General features: G+C 35.4%; 1 protein-coding gene across 4 annotated transcripts in view; it reads left to right on the top strand.

Annotated features, from left to right (window-relative positions):
- The window catches only part of LOC118203094 (uncharacterized), a 167,693-nt gene that overhangs the window by 124,301 nt on the left and 20,180 nt on the right, over positions 1 to 23,212 (top strand). For all 4 annotated transcript variants that reach the window (XM_085816732.1, XM_085816729.1, XM_085816730.1 and 1 more), the window contains one exon: positions 11,647 to 11,763. In XM_085816732.1, the coding sequence (XP_085672858.1) occupies positions 11,647 to 11,763 (117 nt within the window). The remainder of the gene's footprint in view (positions 1 to 11,646; positions 11,764 to 23,212) is intronic.

Genomic DNA, 23,212 nt, shown 5'->3' with positions numbered 1-23,212 from the left:
TTTAAGTGTTTAAAATTTAGCTTAGAATCTGCATTTTATCACGAGTAGAATAAACTACACATTTTATACATAACCGTAAAATCAGTTTTGTCATTAGTGATATCCCTGAGAAAATAACAGTTATATTCAGGCGATATACCAAAGCCGCATATTTTTACTTAACAGTATTCTAACTGGATTATACCTTTTTAAAATTAATAACTTTACTGGATTATACTTTTTAAAATTAATAACTGAAATAACCAAAAATTGGAAGAACGTTTAGACCTTCTTATAAGATAAATTGAAAACTTTTCAATCTAATACTACTAATCAAGGATATTTTCAATGGAGGATTACTTTATTAGCAGTTTTATTCCTATGTGTTACCAATAAATGAGCAAAATGTTCAAGAAGAATCATAATTCTGTAAATGATGGAAGGCAGAGTGTTGGTTCCTGCTTTGACAAGCATATTTTGCTTATTTTTTTACTTTTTTTCATGTCACTGAAGATGTAAGCCATTAGGAAGGAAACACATTTCCATTAGTCTTCGTCATTAGCTCTTAATCCTCAATATCTCTGAAAGCCCCATCAGACGAACAGTTTACCATACATTTGTATGATTAATTGCGGAAGAATAATGCTTTCCAATTCTTCCTCTGCCGTTCTCGCCTTTCGACAAATGAGAGTGATGCTCCTACTCTTAATTACTCAACAGGTTAAAGTATTTGCATCAAGCGGTGTAAAGTTAATTTAATGTCATTTATAAGCTGTTTCTTATTTTAGAAGTTCAGCAATTAATAATATTAAATTTTTATTTTTTATTCCAGCCATATTTCATTGTTTCAAATGGCCGTACGACTGTAACTTAAAGCAGTGGTTCTCAACCTTTCAACTAACGCGTACCATCTGAACAAAAACTGAAAAACTTTAGTACTGCCACTACATTTTACAATTTCTCAATAGAAATATTAAAAAATATATATATATTTTTTTCATTTTCATAACCTGTTGGTTGCTTGTCATAAAAATAATGCAATTAAAAATTGGTTGCCATTTTAATTATCAATATTTAAGTTGTAAAAATTTAATTCTAAAATTTAGTGCGAAATTTGGGCTTGTATAAGAGAGATAAATTTGTGTCTAGTCTTATTTCACTTAGTTTTAACCGTAAATTAGGATCCATTTTTAATTTCTGTAATTATTTTACAAATATAACATGGAAGAAAATCCTTATTCACACAAATAGGTTGTGCAAAAAGGAAATAAAAATTTAATAGCTTTATTTCAAATGCCTTTAAATTCTCTTTTACAGTTCAGCCAAAAATTAACATTTGCGTTATTTTTGCAATCTTCAGTTCGAGTTCTATCACAGGAAATTTATATTCATTGTTATTTTTCTTTACGAGATAAAATTTCAGGTACATTTGAAAAAAATGGATTTCTAATTCAATTTTCCTTTTCGTAACCATCGGGAAAATATGTGTTGAAATTATTTATCTATGAAAAACAATGATTTTTTAATGTCGGATACTAATTCTTCTTCTATTTTCAAATTATATTCGGTTAGGAAACTTTTCTAAAAGTGGTAGAAAGCTTAAAATATTGTTATCCAATTCTTTGATTATTAGCTCGAGTTTTTTATCATTCCATTTATTTTATCTCTGATAGTAAACAATTTACCACTTTGCATTTGTAATCCTAAATTTAATTCATTTAACTTTCCCCAAATATCAGCTAAATATGCTAAAAGCACTAACCATAATTAACTAAATAAACATTTTTGCAATTCAACTTTTGAACCACAAAGAAAAATTTGAATTTCAGATCAAAATTGTCAATTTGGAAAATTTCACTTGTAGTTGCTCTATCATGAAGAGATTCACAAAATAAATATTCTTCTGCAATTCATTTATCTTCTTCGAAACATATGTAAACTAATAATTGAGCAAAGTTTGTTATATCAGTACTTTCATTTAATTGCAATACGAAATACTCGCTGTGTTTTAGTTTTTGAATAAGTGTCTTTTTTATGGACTTTGCCATTTTATGAATTTGTCGACTTATTGTATCATTTGATAACGGAATGTTATTAAATTCATTAACCTCTTTTTCGTTGAATAATGTTAAAACGATATCCTTAGTTGCTGGTAATATAAAGTTTTATCCAATAGAATGAGCCTGCCTAATCTTTGAAATCCGTAGACTTAACTTAGGTAACTAGCTTCCAAAGCTATTTTACTTGAAATAACAAAACTTTTCATTACTTGTTTACTATATTTGAACTCCGATAATTTCCTTTAAAAATATTATTCAGATTTATCCTTTAAATTGACATGCTTAGATTCAAGATGTCTTTTAAGATATGATGGTTTTATACTTTGATTGGATAATAACTCATCGCAAACAACACATTGAGGCTTAGGGTCCATTTCATCTCCATCCTAAGTAAATTCAAATGATTAATAATTTTCATTATATTTTCCATAAACAATTGATTTTGCGCTTTTCAGTATTCATACTGCTAGCAGATTGTCCTGGACCCATCATAACTTTTCCGAGGATTCAATCCTAGTCATTTTTCCATTTTGAAAATCTAGGTGTATTTTATAATTTTTTCACAAACATTTAAATGCACAATATATTACTAGTTTTTCAAAAACAAACGATGATATTCTCAAATCGCGTAGAAAGTAAGGAATACAAACTAACAAGAAGACAAAGTACCTCCTCTTAGAGGCAGGAAATCTACGTAAAAAATGATTCTAATTTAAAATAGTAATATGAGCCCGTAAATGGTGGCGACATAAATTGTAGACATGCTACTATATCGATCAACTTTTAAAGAACTTATGAGATACTATTATCTTTTTATAGTAATTTATTTTCATTTCCTATTATCCATCCATTTCTATTTCTCCTTTTTGAAAACCTCTTTTATGACAAAATTTGTTCTGTCATAGTTAAAAGAATATTTATGAAAATAAAAACGGATTATTTTGATAAAGTCTATGAGAGGCTATTGACCTTAACAAAGCTGAGATCGCATAAATTTACGAGTGTTAGAGAAAAAAATTAAGCAGAATGTTGGGGCATTTAATTTTTGAGTTTAATAGTTAAAAATACTTTGTTTCTTTGCATGTACCACCTATTTTCTCTTGCGTACCACCGGTTGAGAATCGCTGACATAACGCAATCACCAGCAATGGTCAATACCTATCAGCCATTTAGCCGTCTCAGCATCGAGAACTTTGGTCATGATGCACCAGAGGGAGCAACAGAATTACACCCTTGAGGAAGAGAAAGTTATGCTCAGATTTTGATTCCCTCGGGCAACGGATCAAGTACTTCCATATCTCTTCCTCTACCACTAAACGTCTCGAGAGAATATTCTGTATTCGCCAGTACTGTAAGTGCTCTCATGCCTCGCAAACAGTAGGTACTTACAAACACCCAAGCTTTCTCTGGGATTCGAATCCGAACTCGAAGATAGAGCAGCCGACATCGCTAACTGATGTTCCCTAACTATTCCAGAGCTATTTCAAAAGCAACTTTAAAGCATTTTCCCCTCCTTTTTTAAACAACTAATTTTTTATAAAGAGTTATCTGTATAAAGAGAAGGTAAATTTAATGAATTTATGACAAAAAACTGATATCTGAATTAATTATATTCAGCGATCCAAGCGAAGAGAGTGATAAACATTCAAAATATTGGCATAAAATTTTGGGAAATTTTTTAGGAAAGTACTAAATAACCCTGGAACCTTCAGAAATTCATCAAGTTGGACACTTTAGATTATCGAATTATTTTAGGTTGTAAGGATCTTAAGTTTTACTAACGTTTATTTTATTTTAAATCTTTACTATCACTTCTTATTTTCTACTTCCGGCCAGAATTATAAGCGTTAAGGATTTTATGCAAAGTTTGTCTGGCGAACGCCAAGTATTTAAGTGTGGCCTTTTTGCCAAGCGAAAGAGAGGAAGCAGTGAGTTCGAAGTAGGCCGCTTACCTTAGAAGTTACGCAGTTGCTATTTGCCTTCCAGGCCAGAGGTTTTAATCCTCTTGATAAATTAAACGTATTGTAGTGTTCACAGTCTCTGTGCTACATACGCTTCCTGTTATTATAAGGCCAATCTTACACGTGTATTATTCTAAAGTTAAATTAGAGTTTAGTTTTATTTTGATATCTTTTACGTTAGACCCCGAGTGGAGGGTCATTGTATTCCGAAGTACGGAAGTCATTGTATATAAAGAAAAATAAAGGGTTTTGTATACCCTTCGTCTGTATCCTGTCTACTTACTACAATTAGTGAACATAGCTTTAGTAAGCTCTCTGTTCTTAGTCAGGTCCTTGTATGTTTCCGAAGAAGGTTAGAAGAAACATTGAACCTGATAGTGGCGCCCAACGAAGAAGAATAACCATGGCCGAGTTTCAAGAAGAACCTGTGCTGCCTGCAGAAACGGCTCAGAATCCAGAAATGCCAGCTGCCGCTCTGGAAGGATTTGGGTACATCGTCCAGACCATGCGCGCTTCGATGAAACCAGAAGCAACATTTAATGGAAACTCACCGGTAACCAGTTTTTTGGAAAAATTGGATGACCACTTCATGCTCTACCCCGTGCACGAGTTTCAAAAAGTTACCTTAGCTACCAGCGCTTTGAGGGGCCAAGCGCTTAACTGGTTCAAATGTATCGGCAGAAGTCTCTTGGGTCAAGCAGGAAGTCCCACCTATACTTATGAAAATTTCAAGACTGCCCTACTAAAAGCCTTCCCTGTTGTAAGGGATCGTGCGAAATTAGAAACGGAACTTTTTAGTATATATCAACAAAGAATCGAAAACCTTTCGAGCTTTATTTTAAGAAAAATTCACGTTTTCAAGCTCTTGTATGGAAACCGTCCGGATCCTGAAATAATTCAAGTGATTTTGCCGAGGTTACTACCCCAAGTGCAAGACTTTATTGAATTGAGAAATCCGACTACACTGGAAAAATTATTTGAGCTAGCAATCCAGTTTGAAAGTAGAAGAACGGCGGACGTCGAAAGAAGACGCCAATATCAACAGCGAAACCAATTTGGTACGCCAAGACTACAGCAAACTCAAGCATACGGCTACGGAGAAAAAGCGAATCAGTGGGCAAGGAAACACGAGCATTCAAAAACAGCCGGCGAACGTCGACAGTTCAATAGCAACCCAGGAAAAAAGTCTCAAGGCCAGGGGAAAAAGAAGGAAAGCACGGAAAGGAAAAATAATTTAAGCTAAAACGGATTTCTGCTGACGAGAGGGTGCGGAAATCCGAAGGCCACGAAAACCCCTCTTCCTACAAGATAAATACAGTAATGGTGAAAAATTTGACTCTTCCGAAGATTGAAGTCTTGGTGAATAATATCCCGGCCACCGCACTCCTGGATACCGGCGCGCAGTGTTCCTGTGTGGCAGAAGTCTTTTTTAGAAAGTATTTTCGCAAATACCGCATATATAATGCGGATAATACGACAGTATTAGCGGCGCAAGGAGAAGAATGTAAGTGCGTAGGTAAAGTACCTTTATATATCCGTATCAAGGACGAACAAGTAAAGGTGATGTTTTTTATAGTAAAGAATTTGCAAGCACATTTAATCCTAGGAATAGACTTTCTTTCAGACGCACAAGCTACACTGGATTTTAATGAAGCGTCCCTTAGGCTGACAATGAAACCAGTGCGTGTAGAAAAGGTTGAACCGCCAAGGTTAAATCTTGACCACATGCCTAATGACGAGCAAGATAGAATCCGACAAGTGGTAAGTGAATTTGCTTCCTTATTTAGTGATATTCCAGGATTTACTCAGGTTACTAACCATAGTATTGACACCGGAGATGCATTGCCAGTTCGTCAAAAACCATACCGGTATGATAAGAATAAGGAAAAAATTATAGAATGGCATATTACCGATATGCTACATAAAAAGATCATAACGCCCATCTCAAGTAGTTATGCTAGCCCGGTGGTTTTATGTAAGAAAAATAATGATTATTCTTTGGAGCATCCAAAAAGGTGGAGATTCGCTATTGATTACCGTAAATTAAATTCCATAACGAAATATCCGGTATATCCGTTACCGATCATAGAAGAAATTTTAAGGAACATAAAATCAACCAAATTTATGACGACTTTAGACTTAACGAATGGTTATTTTCAAATAGGGGTGAGGCCTGAGGACGTGCCTAAGACTGCTTTTATAACCAAGTCTGTCACTTATGCATTTTTGCGTATGCCGTTTGGCCTTTCAGGGGCCCCGGCAACATTTCAGCGATGCATGGACATTGTGTTAAGACCTGTTCTTGGAAAGTCCACATTTATCTGTTTAGACGATATCATTATTACTAGTGATAATCTAGACCAACATGTACAGGATTTAAGACAAGTGTTTTCTTTATTAAATGAGTCCGGTCTAAAAGTTAATGTCGAAAAGTGCAAATTTGCAGCCCCTGAATTAAAATATTTAGGTTACAAAATATCTCAAAAAGGGATCGAGACAGATGAATCAAAAATAATCGCTGTACAAAAGTATCCGACTCCAAACACGGCAAAGAAGCTCTCTTCTTTTCTAGGACTTTGTTCATATTATAGGTCCTTTATAAAAGATTTTGCGGCTATCGCTGAGCCATTGTTAAAATTAAAAAGGAAAAAGGCAAGATTCTCGTGGACGGCTGAAGCCAATAGTGCTTTCGAAAAATTAAAACAAGCATTAACGCAAGCCCCTGTGTTAAAATTTCCTGAAAAGGATGAAAATTTAGAAATTTCAGCGGATGCTTCGGATTATGCGGTAGGAGCGGTACTTTCGCAAAATCAGCAGCCCGTGGCATTTTTTAGCCGAACTTTAAATCAAACACAAAGAAACTATTCCGCGACCGAGAGAGAGGCACTTGCAGTTCTGTTAGCAGTGCAAAAGTTCCGAGTCTATTTTGGAAAGGCGCCAATAACAGTGTACTCTGATCATGCGGCGGTAACTAGATTGTACTCAGGGAAAAATTTATCCCCAAGGTTAATAAGATGGGCACTCAAGCTGCAAGAATATAATCTGGTAATCAAGCATACCCCCGGAAAGGAAAATATCGTAGCAGATGCCCTATCACGAATTAAATTAGACGAACAGGGTAATACCGTAAAAGTTGCAATGCTTACAGCGTGTACAATAAATTCCCGAGAAACTGTAATAACAGAACTGGGTAAGGATCCTGAGTTTGGAAGTATTTATGAGTATTTGAAGGATCCTGAAATTTTAGCCACCAAGATATTGTGGCGATAAGAAATAGGGCGGCCCATTACGAACTAATAGATGGTCTATTATTCTACACAAAAACTACGAATTCCAACAACGAATTTCGACCTGTTATCCCAGCTAGTCTTAGATTAAATATCCTGCATGAGCTCCATGACAGCCCTTTAGCTTCTCATGCTGGTATTCGAAAAACTATCCAACGCGTACGCGAGGCAGTCTACTTTCCTGAACTGCAAAAGTTAACAAGGGCGTATGTCCAGTCCTGGCCAACATGTCAAGCAGTTAATTATATTAATTTCCGCCCGGCCGGGTTTCTAAATAGTATTAAATCCGAATTTCCAAATGAAATAATTGGCATCGATTTATTGGGCCCTTTCCCAAAAAGTCAGTTAAATAAAAGTCGCTATCTCCTTGTTATGGTTGATCATTTTAGTAAATGGACCGAAATTGTTCCCTTAAAACGAGCCTCCGCGAAATTAGTTACTGATTCTATTTTAAATAAATATATTTTAAAATACGGGGCGCCCCTAAAAGTTATATCGGATAATGGTCCTCAATTTGTAAGTAATATATTTGAAGACATGTGCCAAAAACTGGGCATACGTCATTTAAAAATGGTCCCGTATCGGCCGCAATCAAATATAGCGGAACGGGTCAACAGAAATATAGTGAAAATTATCCGTAGTTATGTTAAAAATTTTCATAAAAGCTGGGATAACTATGTCAATGAATTTGCTTTCGCCCTTAGGACCGCAAAACATGATACAACGGGCAAAACTCCTGCTGAGTTATTTCTAGGCAGAAAGATTATAACACCGTTAGATAAACTATTTTATGTGCAACAAAGAGCCCCAGAATTTAAAATGGGTGATATAGAAAAACTAATAAAAGAAGCAAAAAAGAATACGGAAGTAGCACAAAAGAAAACAGAAATTATATTATGACTTGAAACGACGGGGAGTAACTTATAAAGTAGGGGATGAAGTACTAAAAATTAAGCATTCACTTTCTTCAGCACCAGAAGATAAAACTGCCAAATTTTTTCCACGATTTGAAGGACCATATGTTATAGAAAAAATAACTCACGCTGTTGTAGTGTTAAAAGCCAGAAATGGTGAAACCTGTTCCGCAAACATTGATCAAATCAAGCCCTACTTCGATCGTAATAAAATGCAAATCTTTTCAGATCTTTTGCAGGATCCGGCACGGCAGACACCGCAGGTACAAGTTCCAGAAGTGAAAAAACGACAAGTACAAGGGCAAGCCAATGAGAGACAGAAGCAAGTGAAAAGAAAATTGCCCCGCGGAAAAATGGAAGGTAACAAGAAAAAGGAGCCGTTCCACCGTCCGGAAAACAGAGTTCACGAACACCCCCAGAATGAAGAAGAGAGAAGGACGACGTATGTGAAGAGGACCAGGAGAAAGGACGGCAACTATAACCCGGCTTTAAAACGGAAGATCGACTCATCCGACAGAACTCTCCGCAGCAAAAGTCGCCGAACTGCGGAAGGGCCATCAGCGGCGGAGGAAAAAGTACAAGAAAAATTTGAACGGCCAACAACGAGGTCCAAGCAGGATCACGACAGAAGTTTCCCGGTTCCGCCAAGACCAGCTGCCATCAAACGGCAAAGACCACAAGCAGAGGAGAAAAGGAAAGTATTCAAAGGTGGCCGTACTGGTGAGAAAAGGAAGCTTCCAGAGGAAAGCACTGAAGGGCGAGCCCGTACAAGAAGGAGGATAAGCCAGGCTAATATCTGCAGTACCTTTAAAGACTGGGCCCAGAAAAGGATGTCCGAATATTACAAAGATAAGTAAAATTTTATGTTACTTTGCAAATGTAAGTTAATCTTTCATTCTTACTGCAAGTGGCAGATTTCAAGAAGTTTTACCTCATGCGAGGTCTACCTTTATCGCCAAAAGGGCGAGAAATGAGTTGTGACCGATTTTCGTATTATGTTTTTAAATTACTCGTGCGTAAAACTAAAGTTGATGTATAATAGCGTTGTGTAAAGACTTAAATATTGTAAAAAGCTATTGTATAAATTTTATTTAAAACATTCTAGCAAGAAAGAAGTTTTAGTCTGAAAGACTTTTTGAAATGTAGTATTATTTCAATGTAGAAAGAATTGGCACTTGCTTTGAAAAGAATAGAAGTTAACAATGTACTACTAATGTATGTTTTCAAATGTGTAAAATTAATGGCATGTTGATATGTTCTTATATACATGTGAACTGTTATTTTAAATGTTAAGAAATACCGTGATATGGTAAAAGTGAAAGTAATGTTAAAAATTTGTTACTCGTGTGACTGTAAAGATTAAATCATGGCGAATATGTGGTAAAGGTTGAATGATGTAGTTAGGCTCTCTGACGCTACACTTTAGAGTTAGCCACTTTTAGAATAGTACCTCAGGGTTTAGAGTTGAAATTAGGGTGTGTTAAGAGGTCTCGTTATGTTGAATTTTAACACGTTAGTGTTTTGATTGTAGGAGGAAGTGTGGCACACGTTAGTGTTTTGATTGTAGGAGGAAGTGTGGCACACGTTAGTGTTTTGATTGTAGGAGGAAGTGTTGAACACATAGACAGAAACACATTCGTGTTTGGTGTTTTTACAACACATGTCAGAGAGCACGGGGAGAGATAATTAAAATAGTCATGAATGAAATAAGAATGTTAAGAAAAGTATATTCTATATGTTATTTGCAATGTCATTCTGTAACATTTCATTAAACTAGTTTTCCTTCCAGATCTCTGGAAGGAACCAGAATTGAATAAAGCTCCTGTTTTGATGCAGTACAGATGAAAAAGAAAAAAGATTGTTGTATATTCCGGGAGCTGCTATTGTAACAAATTTCTTTCTTTTAAAATTTTCTAGTTTCTAGCTAAGTTATGATTGTAAAAGGTTGGCCTCGCGTTATATTCTAGAGCTAAAAGTTTTCAACAAGTTCGTTTTAGACCTCAGTTTCAAACTAATTAACTCTGGCGGGAAGTATGTAAGGATCTTAAGTTTTACTAACGTTTATTTTATTTTAAATCTTTACTATCACTTCTTATTTTCTACTTCCGGCCAGAATTATAAGCGTTAAGGATTTTATGCAAAGTTTGTCTGGCGAACGCCAAGTATTTAAGTGTGGCCTTTTTGCCAAGCGAAAGAGAGGAAGCAGTGAGTTCGAAGCAGGCCGCTTACCTTAGAAGTTACGCAGTTGCTATTTGCCTTCCAGGCCAGAGGTTTTAATCCTCTTGATAAATTAAACGTATTGTAGTGTTCACAGTCTCTGTGCTACATACGCTTCCTGTTATTATAAGGCCAATCTTACACGTGTATTATTCTAAAGTTAAATTAGAGTTTAGTTTTATTTTGATATCTTTTACGTTAGACCCCGAGTGGAGGGTCATTGTATTCCGAAGTACGGAAGTCATTGTATATAAAGAAAAATAAAGGGTTTTGTATACCCTTCGTCTGTATCCTGTCTACTTACTACAATTAGTGAACATAGCTTTAGTAAGCTCTCTGTTCTTAGTCAGGTCCTTGTATGTTTCCGAAGAAGGTTAGAAGAAACATTGAACCTGATAAAGTCATTGACAGCAAGTTCATTGCAACATAGCGAGTTTAAGAGGATGTCTAAAATAGCAGACAGATATCAGCAATCTGTTAATCAAAGAAATGGTAAATTATCCCAAAAGATTATATACGTAATGTAGGTTAGCCTGATATTAAAAATATTCATAAAAAATAATAAACGAAAGCTTTCAGATTTTATTTTAAGCCAAAATGGGCTTTTTTTTTTTTTTTTTTTTCGTTTCGAGAGCATTTGGGCTAACGCTACATTGGGCTAAAAATATTTAAAAACAGCCTATCTTTTTAATTTCCGATAGACAACCTCGCGCACTGGAGATAAAAATATTTTATTCCCTACAGTGTTGCCACTGTTCGCATTGAAATTCTTAAGTTTTTTAATCAAAAATGAGTTAAAGATTTACAAAATGAGAAATAGGCCATAAAATAAATTCCAAATTTCAAATTTGGAATTTCAGGTGGAGGACTTTGTTATTCAAAATTTGATGACTATTAAGTACCGTTGTTTTTTTCACAATGCATTACACTCAATTTCAGTTGCATTTAGTCTTCGACATGAAGAAAGCATTAATTGGGGTATCGCTCGTAAAGTTAGAATTTTTGTTTATACATACGTTCCGTTTTGTGTCAGGAAAAACTAGACATAAAACTTTTCTGATGTTTATGTAAATATGTGAATACCGCAAGCAAATGTTTAAAAAATAGAATATTTTCATTATATTGATTATGTCAGGACTATGTTGTTATGGTAAGACGTTGTATTCTTCATATTTGCCGAACAAACTTTTATTGTGTTATTCTGATTTCATCATATTTGATATTTCAGATCAGTCGATTGTCCCATTTGTTGGCAAGAAGAAGAATACCCGGAGAGCACAGAAGAAGGAGTCATTTTACGGAGGAAAGGCGGCTCGCTGAAATCATTAACCCACCCGATGGAGAGGTTTGTTTTCTCATTTGCTGTCAGTAACTTAGTTCCCTTTACATACAAATAGTATGCATTTGAAACTGACGACTGTTTGTCCGTGGCGAAGTGTGTCTGAAAAAGCAGCAGCAATTATTTTAGAGGATGCCTTCTTTTTATACTAATGCTTTCGTATACCTGTCATTTCTTTCATCAACAGAATGCATATGACTGCGAATTTAAATATAATATGAAATTATAATATAAAGGAAGAGATGTGTCGGAAATTTGATCATCCTTTGCGACGTCCATTTCTATGTTGGTCTGGACTTTGACAAGCGATTCTGAAGCAGTTAGAAGCTAGGAGTAGTAGCTAGTAGTAGCTAGAAGGCGCGGTAGCTGGAACTGGACTATATAGATAATTAAATTATCATTTGTTCCACATATATCTAAATCTTTGAATTTTTGGATCCGTAAGTAGCGGTATCTTTGTTAAATTTTAGTCTACAAGACGTAATTTTTAAAAAATTTTTAATTTAAACTTTACATTTTGTCTGGGTTTTGAGAATTTATAAATATATTAAGTGCATAATTTAGAATTCTAATAAGGTTAAAAAGCGTTTGTGAAGTAGCTAATTAGGTTAGTTACTAGATTAAAAAACGAGTTAGCGCTCCCATCTAAATCAAATGATAAAATCTCACTAATGTTAAAATGACTTTTTTTTTTTTTTTTTTTTTTTTTTTTTTTTTTTTGAACTTTTGAAATTAACAGACTATAACTCCGCTGCCTGCGAATATATTATATAAGATGAAGTTAAGTTCAGTAATGTTATTGGAGATTACACAAGGTGATTTGCTGAAGTAATTAACGCGGTGTTTTTTCCGTTGGCTAGAAAAACGGCTTAAATCGGAATAATTTTGTCAGAACTGATCAGAGTAGATAATTACACGCGATAGTGCCAGAACCTCTAAAGACGAATTCAAATCCTCAAGCAACTAATTTGCATTATGAGACTACGGGACGGACTACGTTATAAGATATATCTCCCTCTTTCCAAGCGTGCCTCCGTGGTGTAGTGGTTCTGCACACTGGGCCGGTATTCCAGAGGTCCGTGGTTCGATTCCCGGCGAAGGCGGTTGCATATTTTTTATCTTTCTTGCATCCAATTAACCTAATGTCTCTATAGTGGCGCACGAACTAAAAGGGTTGTGAATGATGATTCTCCAGACCGAAGATTTGGCGACCCTTGAAACCCTAGTCGCCCTTTAAAAAGGGGAGTATATAAGGTATATCTCCCGCTTTCGTAGCGTGCCTTCGTGTTGTAGTGGTTCTGCAAAATGGGCTGGTATTTCAGAGGTCCGCGGTTCGATTCCAGGCGAAGGCAGTTGCATATTTTTCATCTTTCTTCCTTTCAATTAACCTAATAACTCTACAACGTTATAGAAAAGTTTCGAATCATAATAATTGCTTAATAAAATCCTACAACAATGCAAAAATATTAATTGGTTATAAGATATAAAAAGCAAAATCTTGTTCTTAGAGTTGACAATGTGATTGAATATTTGTCACCAGTTTTCAGTTTCTTGACCAGACATGGAAATTTGAACGTGGAATTTTGAGCAGCGGGTTTACTGAATTTACTTTCAAATTCAATTTTTTCACGGCATAATTTTAAAAAATATCGCAGCCGAAACATTAGTTATATAACAACCATAGAAGAAGCATCAGTGTAGGCTATCAATATGCGCATCCTTCGTACTGCATCATACGAAATGAGTTATTCTTGTTGATTACTAAAATAAGGTATTTGCTCTTCAGTTACAACCCAGTTGCACTCTAAAGTTTAGGTTTCATATATCCTAACATGCTGTCAAAAACTAATTTAAAAATGCTATATTGTATGATGACTGCAAAAAACTTCATATACATCAAGTTTACCAAAAGCGAGTAAATGTATATTTTTTATTCTTTACATGCATTTTCAATTACTTTTCAGTAGAAAATGTTTTAAAATTATTATTCAACAATTAAAATAGAGAACAGAAGCTATTTTGGATACAAATGTTATTAATTAGTATTTTTTAATAAAGACTTCAAGTCGTACAACTGCAGGATGCTTCATAAATGACACAATCCTAAAATGAAGAAAACAGAATTAGACTAACAGGCGAAGTTTATCAAGTGTAGATGATAGTGTGTATTCCGAATAACTTGTAAAAGAATACGCCGTATGAACAAAACCGAATGATAAGAACTGGTAGTTTCATCCGGGTTCAGATCCCAGACAACGGGCAAGTTTGCATGGGTGTCTTTGTGGCTTCCCTTACGTGTGACGTGAATTCCAGCTAGTTGCCAGTAGAAAGTGCTCCACGCAGTAACCCCAGTACTTGCATATTATCGCAACCACCTTAGCGCAGTATGAGGAATTTTACGAAAAAAAAGAGAAAAAATATTATATATATTGTAAAAAAAATTATATTCTAATTGTATTGTAATTCTTATTGTAAAAGGATATGTATTACATACATAAATATTAGTACGTACGTATTCCACGTTTCAACTATATATTTATTCCAAAAGGCAATCAGAAAACCTAGTTTCAAACTGGCTTTTGTTTTCGTTGTGGTGGAAATTTCGTAGCGATCCCTTTGAGAAAGAATTCGAGGCATTGTACTTTAAGCGATTTGGGGATAAAATAATGTATTTCTGCAAACTTTCACCTCTCTTTCTTCTATTATGGAAAAATCTTGCAAGCACACATTTTAAAATCAAATTTAAAACAGAAAATAATGATAATTTTTCTGTAAAGGCTGTTGGAACTTGAAATAAAAACAATTCACATGAAAATGGCGTTGTTTGAAATGGATATTTGAAATGCACAGGGGTTGCCTGAATAATTGTTATGCGCGTTACCAGTCGAATGACAGTACTGGTGGTTCTGAAGCTTTACCGATTTCTACTAAGATGGTTGCGATAATACGTAAGTACTGGTTTCCCTCCAGATAGGCTGATAAATCACTTTGCTTTTCTATAATTGATTTTGATAACAGATTGTAGTGACTGTAATAATAGACTATGGGCTATGATATTTTTCAGAAATTAAATATCGTTTATTGCGGGGTCTTACTTCATATGTTTGTAGGGTTTATATTTATTTTAACTAACATTTATTTTAAGTTTAAACTATCTTTCCTGTCAAGCCTTACTTTCCCCTGGAACTGCCAATGCCAGAGTATGTAAATTTTAGTAGAACGCGCAAGGATTCAAATTATCAGCGGAAGTATTCTGATTTAAATAGAAAAGAAACGAGTTCGAGGGTGTGATATTCTTACTTCACGAGCGCGGAGGTAGTTGGCCAGAAATTAAAGAACCCCGCGTTTCGGCCTGTGTGCTTGCCTGGAAGTAGTGTTAATCGTTCAAGTGATCTTCAAGTTTGCTGAATTAGCAGCGGTATTGTAAAACGCGGTGAGTTAGTTACTTTTAGAGAGCCTCGTAGTTAGAGTCTTGTCTTTAGTTTCTTTTCAGGTTATTATTTTTATTTGACCGCCGAGTTGGCGCAGTTTGTGAGCGTCAAGAGCACGCACTTGTAATTTATTACGTTGAATAAAAAGGGACTTAAACCCTTAACAAGACTCTGTCTTTTATCCAGTTTTCACAGTCACCTCTTGGTTGCGTGCAAGTTGGAGGCGCGCAACGCTACATTGGCGCCCGAACACTTATCGAACTGAAATGGCCGAAAATTGGATGGAAACCGCTGGACAACACCAAGAAATGACAAGCCAATTGGAAGGATTTGGATACCTGGTCCAGACTTTGAGAGCGTCAATCAAGCCCAACGTCAATTTCGACGGAAAAAATTCGGTGGCGATATTTCTAGAAGGCCTAGAAAATCACTTTCAGCTCTACCCTGTGCCGGAAAGACAAAAAAGTTGCCATCGCCACATCCGCACTAAGAGGACAGGCCGCGCTATGGTGGAAAAATATAGGCAAATATTTATTAGGGGAATTTGGAAGCCAGACATATACATTTGAAAATTTCAAAAAATCGTTAGTAAAGGCCTTCCCCACAGTGAAAGATCGTGCAAGGCTGGAAGCCGAACTATATAGTTTCTATCAACGGGATATAGCAGAATTGACGGACTTTATTCTACGAAAAATTAATCTGACGGATATGCTGTATGGGAAGAAACCCGATGCGGAGATTATTGAAATAATCTTACCAAGATTGTTACCCGCTGTTCAAGACTACTTTGAAATTAGAAACCCAAGCACATTGCAGGAGCTCTTCGAATTGGCGGTGAAGTTTCAAAATCGCAGAATAGCGGAAAAAGCCAGAGGAGCAACGTATTCTCAAAGTACCCGAAGGAAATCTTCAAATGAGGAAACCAGAAATGGAAATCGCTCTTATGGGGAAAGAGCTATTAAGCTAACTCATCGAAACTCGAAGGTCAAGACCCCAAAAGAAAATTCGAAAATAAACATCCGCGTACCCAGAAGGCACAGATTGAAAGGAAAGCTTTAAACGAGTAGAGGGGCCCGTGAAAGGGAGGGTCCAGACCCCGGAAGTTTTAAAAAAACCCTCAAATAGACATTTAAATACGGTCATCGTAAAAAACTCACAGCTACCAATTATACAAGTCCTGGTTGGCGATGTACTAGTAGAAGCCCTCATCGATATAGGAGCAGAAGGAAATTTTATGAGTGAAAATTTCTTCAAAAAGAATTTTTATAGTGTACGATTATTTAAAACCAAAAATACGGAAATTATAGCGGCGCGAGGAAAAACATGTCACTGCATCGGGAAATTATCATTAAACTTACAGGTAAAAGAGGAAAGCCTCAAAGTATTAATTTTTATAGTGAAAAATCTGCAAAATCCTCTTATTTTAGGTATGGAGTTTTTAAGGGCCGCGAGGGCCAAATTGAATTTTCAAGACAATTCCGTGGTGCTGGAGATGGACCAGAGGGTGGTGGAACCTGTGGAGACACCGCAAGTGGACCTTAGCCATCTGAATGACCATGAAAGGCAAGCAATACAGCAAGTGGTGAGAAATTTTTCTAACTTATTTTCAGAAAAACCAGGAAATTGTCAAATAGTCACGCATAAGATTCAATTAAATGCCGATAAACCTTGTAGGACTAAACCTTATCGGTACGACAAACAAAAAGACGTAATCATCGAAGAACATATTCAGGAGATGTTAAAGAATAAAATAATAACGCCCATAAATAGTGAGTACGCGAGTCCAGTCGTACTATGTAGGAAAAAGAACGAGTTTCCTCCTTCGGATAAAAGGGCTTGGAGGTTTGCTATTGATTACAGAAAACTAAATAGTATTACTAAATTTCCAGTTTACCCTTTGCCGGTTATAGACGAGATCATTAGACAGATCAAATTGACAAGATACATGTCTACTTTGGACTTAACGTCTGGCTACTATCAAATAGCTATGAGACCCGAAGACATACATAAAACCGCGTTTATAACAAAATCGGGCACTTATGCATTTTTACGCATGCCCTTTGGGTTGTGTGGGGCCCATCAACATTCCAGAGAGCTATGGACAATGTTCTAAAGCCTGTCCTAGGAAAATCAACTTTAATTTATCTATATGATATAATTATAACGAGTAGTACGTTGGAACAACACATTAATGATCTAGAACAAGTTTCTAAATTATTAAAAGAGGCCGGTCTTACAATTAACGCTTCAAAATGCAAGTTCGCAACTAAAGAAATTAAATATCTCGGTTATAAAATTTCGCAAAAGGGTATAGAAACGCAAGATTCAAAAATAAAAGCTATCAAGAATTTCCCACCGCCCAACACCGCCAAGAAACTTTCTTCTTTCCTTGGGTTATGTTCTTACTATCGATCTTTCATAAAAGATTTCGCTAATATTCTTGAACCACTCTTAGTAATCAAAAGAAAAAGGGGTAAATTTACGTGGACAGCGGAAGCAAACACAGCATTTGAAAGATTAAAAGAAGCGCTCATTAATGCCCCTGTTTTAAAATTCCCGGAGGGGGACGAAAACCTGGAAATAGCAGCAGATGCGTCAGACTATGCGGTGGGTGCGGTTCTTATGCAAAATAACCATCCTCTGGCATTTTTTAGTAAAACATTGAATCAGACACAAAGGAATTATACAGCTACAGAAAGAGAAACATTAGCCGTATTAATGGCTGTACACAAATTTCGAGTTTATTTCGGCAAAGCGCCAGTAACAGTCTTTTCGGATCATGCAGCTGTTGGTAGACTTTACTCGGAGAAAAACCTAACGCCCAGGTTAATAAGATGGGCTTTAAAACTCCAAGAATATAATATCAGAATATAATATAAACCGGGTAAGGAAAACGATGTAGCTGACGCACTTTCTCGTATAAAACTGGACGATGAAGGAAATGAACTTAAATGCGCTGTGTTGACTTCAAAAATTTTAGATTCTAGAGATACGATTATTACTGAATTGAAAGCTGGTCCTGAATTTGGAAATATCTATGCATATTTGAAAGACCCCGAAAGCTTTGAGCAGTCATCCCAGCCTCGCTTCGATTAAGCATTTTGAAGGAATTACACGACGCGAAAACAGCGGGCCATTTAGGTGTCAGAAAGACTTTAAAAAGGGTACGCGAGGCGGTATATTTCCCGCAATTATACAAAATAGTAACGGCGTATGTCAGGTCCTGCAATCAATGTCAATTAATAAATGATATTAATTACAGCCCGGCCGGGTACTTAAATAGCATTCGCGCTACATTTCCGAATGAAATTTTAGGCATAGATCTTCTTGGTCCCTTTTCCCAGAGCGAGTTAAATAAAAATCGTTTTCTTTTAGTAATAGTAGATCATTTTTCAAAATGGACAAAATTGTTCCACTTAAACGCGCGTCAGCCAAAACAGTCGCAGATGCATTCTTACACAGATACATTTTAAAATACGGTGCACCGATAAAAGTCATTAGCGATAACGGAAAACAATTCATTAGTCAAATATTTGAAAACATATGCAATGGACTTGGCATACGCCATATCAAAATGGTTCCGTATAGACCACAGGCAAACATAGCAGAAAGAGTGAATAAAAACATAGTAAAAATAATTCGCAGACGTGAGCACACATCACAAGCGCTGGGATGGCTACATAAATGAATTAGCTTATGCTTTAAGAACGGCAAATCACGATACTACGGGAAAAACCCCAGCAGAATTATTTTTAGGCAGAAAGTTAATTACGCCTTTAGATAAATTATTCTTTGTGCAACAAAGAGAGCAAGAGTTTAAACAGAAAGAGGTGCAAAAACTGATTGATCAGGCGCTTAAAAGCTCGGATACGGCAAGAAATAGGCAGAAAGTATATTATGATAGAAAACGCCGTGAAGCAGATTTTAAAGTTGGGGATAAAGTATTGAAGCGGAAATTTTCTTTATCAAGTGCCCCAGACAATTTTACGGCAAAGCTAGCTCCAAAATTTGAAAGTCCCTATGTAATTCAGGAAATCAAAGAAGTAGTATTATATCTTAAGAACGAGAGAGGGGAGATCTGTAAAGCAAGTCCCGACCAGGTGAAAAAATACTATAATCCAAATGATTTTGAAATCCTTAAAAGTTTCTTGCAGGACTCAAGTCTAAACGAAGTAGAAGGTCCAGAAATAACAACAACTATTCCACCATCCAAGAAGCAGATAACTGAAGAGAGACCTAGCCCTTCTACAACCCGGACGTCGGTATCAAAAAGAAAAAATAACTTTCAAACTCCAGGGTTTAAGAAAAACAAGAATACAGATGCACCGCGTAAAGAAACCGTGGTAAAGAGCAAAACACCACCTACAACGGATCGCAGGAGAAATTATACATCAAGGAGAACGCGCACACGGCCACAGAGTCAGGTGCCAGCAAGGCCGCCGTTCCGGAAACTGAAACGGCAACAGGAGGAACAATAATACCAGGAACAGAAGAAATTCAAGAAGGACTCCAGACCGGAGGACGTCAAGACCAGCCGTCCCATGGAAAAACGGAAATTCCAACAACCAGACGATTACTCCGCCAAGAGACCAGCATGCAGAGGACGCAAAAGAAAAACTCACGTGGACTACACTCGGAGGTCAGTAAGGAGAAGATTGACGTCTATGAAACCAATAACTTGGGAACAATATTGTCAAAAAAGAATGACGGAGTTTCAAGCATCGAAAACTCAAAGATAAGTTAAAACCTTCTATAATTTTTTTTTTCTTTTGTTCCGAAATGTTATGTATAAGTACGAAGTTCTATGTTTTGACGAAAGTCAATATGTCTCGGTTGAGACTTAGGTTTGTTTTACTTTATTTAGCTAAGGCAAAAGTATTATTTTCTTTAAGTATAAAAGTTAAGAACAAGCATTTTCTGTTGGTCGAAAGACTAATTCTGTTATGTTAAAGCCAAAATTTGGCCGAAGATAAAAATAACTTCGTATTCTTGTATTAATAAGAATTTTAGTTTCAGTGCCGCCAGGTTGGCGAAGAACGAGTAAAGTAAAAATTTATTTCTCTTATTCATTTTATGGTAAATTGTAAAAATCACATGTATTAAAATTTTGTGAATGTACGTAAATACTTGAATGTTATGTAAAAGTAGAATTTAGTCTAGAAGCATAAAATTTTAGATGCTAAAAGTAAAATACTGAAAAGGAATGAATTCAAAATTTAAGTATTAAACTGTAGATAAAATCATGCTTTAGAGCGAAAGCCTGCATGTTTAAAGATGAATGAGGGGGAAGTTAGAATGAATGTGTTTTGTAGGGTTCTCCACCTACACTTGAATTTTTAAGAATATTAAAGTAGCTCATCGAGTTGTAGAATGTCGAGTAAGGTGTGTCTATTTGGTCGTTGAATTCTAACAAATCATGGTGGTTAGGGGAAGTGTTGTAAGACTAAAACACGAATATTCCCGTTTGACACCACACATGGTGGAGAGCCAGGGTAAAGTTAAATTAATGCTTGAAAAATTGAATGAATGTGCATTAAGCAATAACTAAGAAAAACGAATCGTTTAAAAACAAAAATTTATTGCGTCAAGAAAGTGTAAATTATAATGTATTTAGAAAGATACTGATACTTATTCCTTCCAGATGCTGTAAGGAAAGACCAAGATTGATTGATGAAGTCCAGGAAAAGTTGCTGTAAGAAGAGAGAGTTATAACTATCAACAGAATTTTAGTATACAATTTGTTACATAAGATTTTTTTTTTTTTTTTGTGTGTGTAAACGAGGTTCTCGACGGTTAGTTCAGAATTAGAGAAACTTACAACAGGTCGTTTGTAGGACCTGCTTCCAAGTTTTCCAAATTCTGGCAGCGGCAAATGTAGGGTTTATATTTATTTTAACTAACATTTATTTTAAGTTTAAACTATCTTTCCTGTCAAGCCTTACTTTCCCCTGGAACTGCCAATGCCAGAGTATGTAAATTTTAGTAGAACGCGCAAGGATTCAAATTATCAGCGGAAGTATTCTGATTTAAATAGAAAAGAAACGAGTTCGAGGGTGTGATATTCTTACTTCACGAGCGCGGAGGTAGTTGGCCAGAAATTAAAGAACCCCGCGTTTCGGCCTGTGTGCTTGCCTGGAAGTAGTGTTAATCGTTCAAGTGATCTTCAAGTTTGCTGAATTAGCAGCGGTATTGTAAAACGCGGTGAGTTAGTTACTTTTAGAGAGCCTCGTAGTTAGAGTCTTGTCTTTAGTTTCTTTTCAGGTTATTATTTTTATTTGACCGCCGAGTTGGCGCAGTTTGTGAGCGTCAAGAGCACGCACTTGTAATTTATTACGTTGAATAAAAAGGGACTTAAACCCTTAGCAAGACTCTGTCTTTTATCCAGTTTTCACAGTCACCTCTTGGTTGCGTGCAAGTTGGAGGCGCGCAACGCTACATGTTAATTCTATGAATGTTTGGAACATCAATTTTGGACGAAATTTCTTCTTTCGTCAGTCTGCAGTGAATTACCAATAGCAAAGTAATAATTAATAAATTTTGCGATATTTAGAGTGTGAGGATAAGAAGTTATACCTAATCCCATTTACTGCACCTCTGGAGGTGAAAGAAACAGAATGTTTTTAAGAAGATGGTACAACTTTTCATACAGCAAAAGAAATTACGTTAGTGTTACACGAAATTTTCACTGATCGCTTCATTCAAAAAATTGTTGCTGTTAAATATCAGCAGACCTTATTCCTCCATTTTTTTAAAATTTGAAACAATTAAATAAAAGGTATAATCATACAGTTTATATAAAATAATGAAAAAAAATGTATAATCATACAGTAAATGGAAAGCACAAATAGGTGGCTGCAACTGATCCGAAAATTACGAACTTGTACTTGGGTTGTAACTGTTTTCAACATTTAATTGCAAACTTTCCCTAGATTTTTTCCTTCTATAAGTGAGAGAATATATAACTACTCCAATTCATTTCTCTTTTATGTAATATACTACGTAGAGTTGCATTTTACATGGAATAACCTGCATTAGCTGTTGCGCCTTTATCTACAGTATTATTTATGAGCCCGAATGTTTTATCTCGAGTATCATATAATGAAAGAAAAAGATAAAGAAAATTGTTAAAAAATCTTACAAAGTCAGCTACGTCATCTACTCATTAAAAATTAGCGAATGAATAATTCTTCTCCAACATTTTCCTAATGATCCAGGCTTTTGTGCTGCTGGATGATATCCAGAAGGCAATTTTCGTAATTGCGGAGAACTCATTAAATCCTATCAATGGAAACTTTCCAGACACTGAATCATGTAAATTGGTTCTTTCTCAACAAGTGCTCTCATTATGACTCTCTGTTCCGACGCGCTCTAAATTTATACAATTTTTATATTTTTTGATAAAATGCTCTCTTTAATGGCCTGCAGGCGACTTTGACTCCAATTACAATTATAGTTAAGTAATTTTATAAGATACTCAATAATTATACATATTACCGCTAAATAAATCAGCGATTGAGATATACGAGCATAACATTCATTTTCCTCGTATAACATTCATTTTTCCTTTACTAAAGAGAATGTTCGATATTTTTTAATTTTAATACAAAAATTTGGCCTTCCCTAATATATATTTCCAAGAGTAATAATTAAATAAAATAGCTAAATAATTTTAAATACAGATAGTGTAAATAATAGTTCTTATTCTGTCAGAAAATGTATACTTTCCAAAAAGACATCTTTCCTAGTTATTATTTTACCTTAAAATTAGCATTTTAAAGTTTAAAATTTCCTGAAACTAGTATTTTAAATTTAATATCAAGTCTATGAATGATGAAAGATTAAATCCTTTGATATGAAACTTCAGCATTTTAACAAATGCAAATTATCTTAAGAAAATCAAGTGACTTTTCAAAAACTGCCCATATTTGGTAAATTAAGTTAGAAATTTCGAAAATAAAGTTCTTTATTTGGGAAGTTAATTTTCGATCTATTCAACTACGTAATGATCAAAATTCGGAAATGAT

Source organism: Stegodyphus dumicola, chromosome 5 (assembly GCF_044657685.1).
Source record: "Stegodyphus dumicola isolate Sdum_Otavi_A_Nest chromosome 5, ASM4465768v1".
NCBI lineage: Eukaryota > Metazoa > Arthropoda > Arachnida > Araneae > Eresidae > Stegodyphus > Stegodyphus dumicola.
This window is presented reverse-complemented; position numbering and strand designations above follow the sequence as displayed.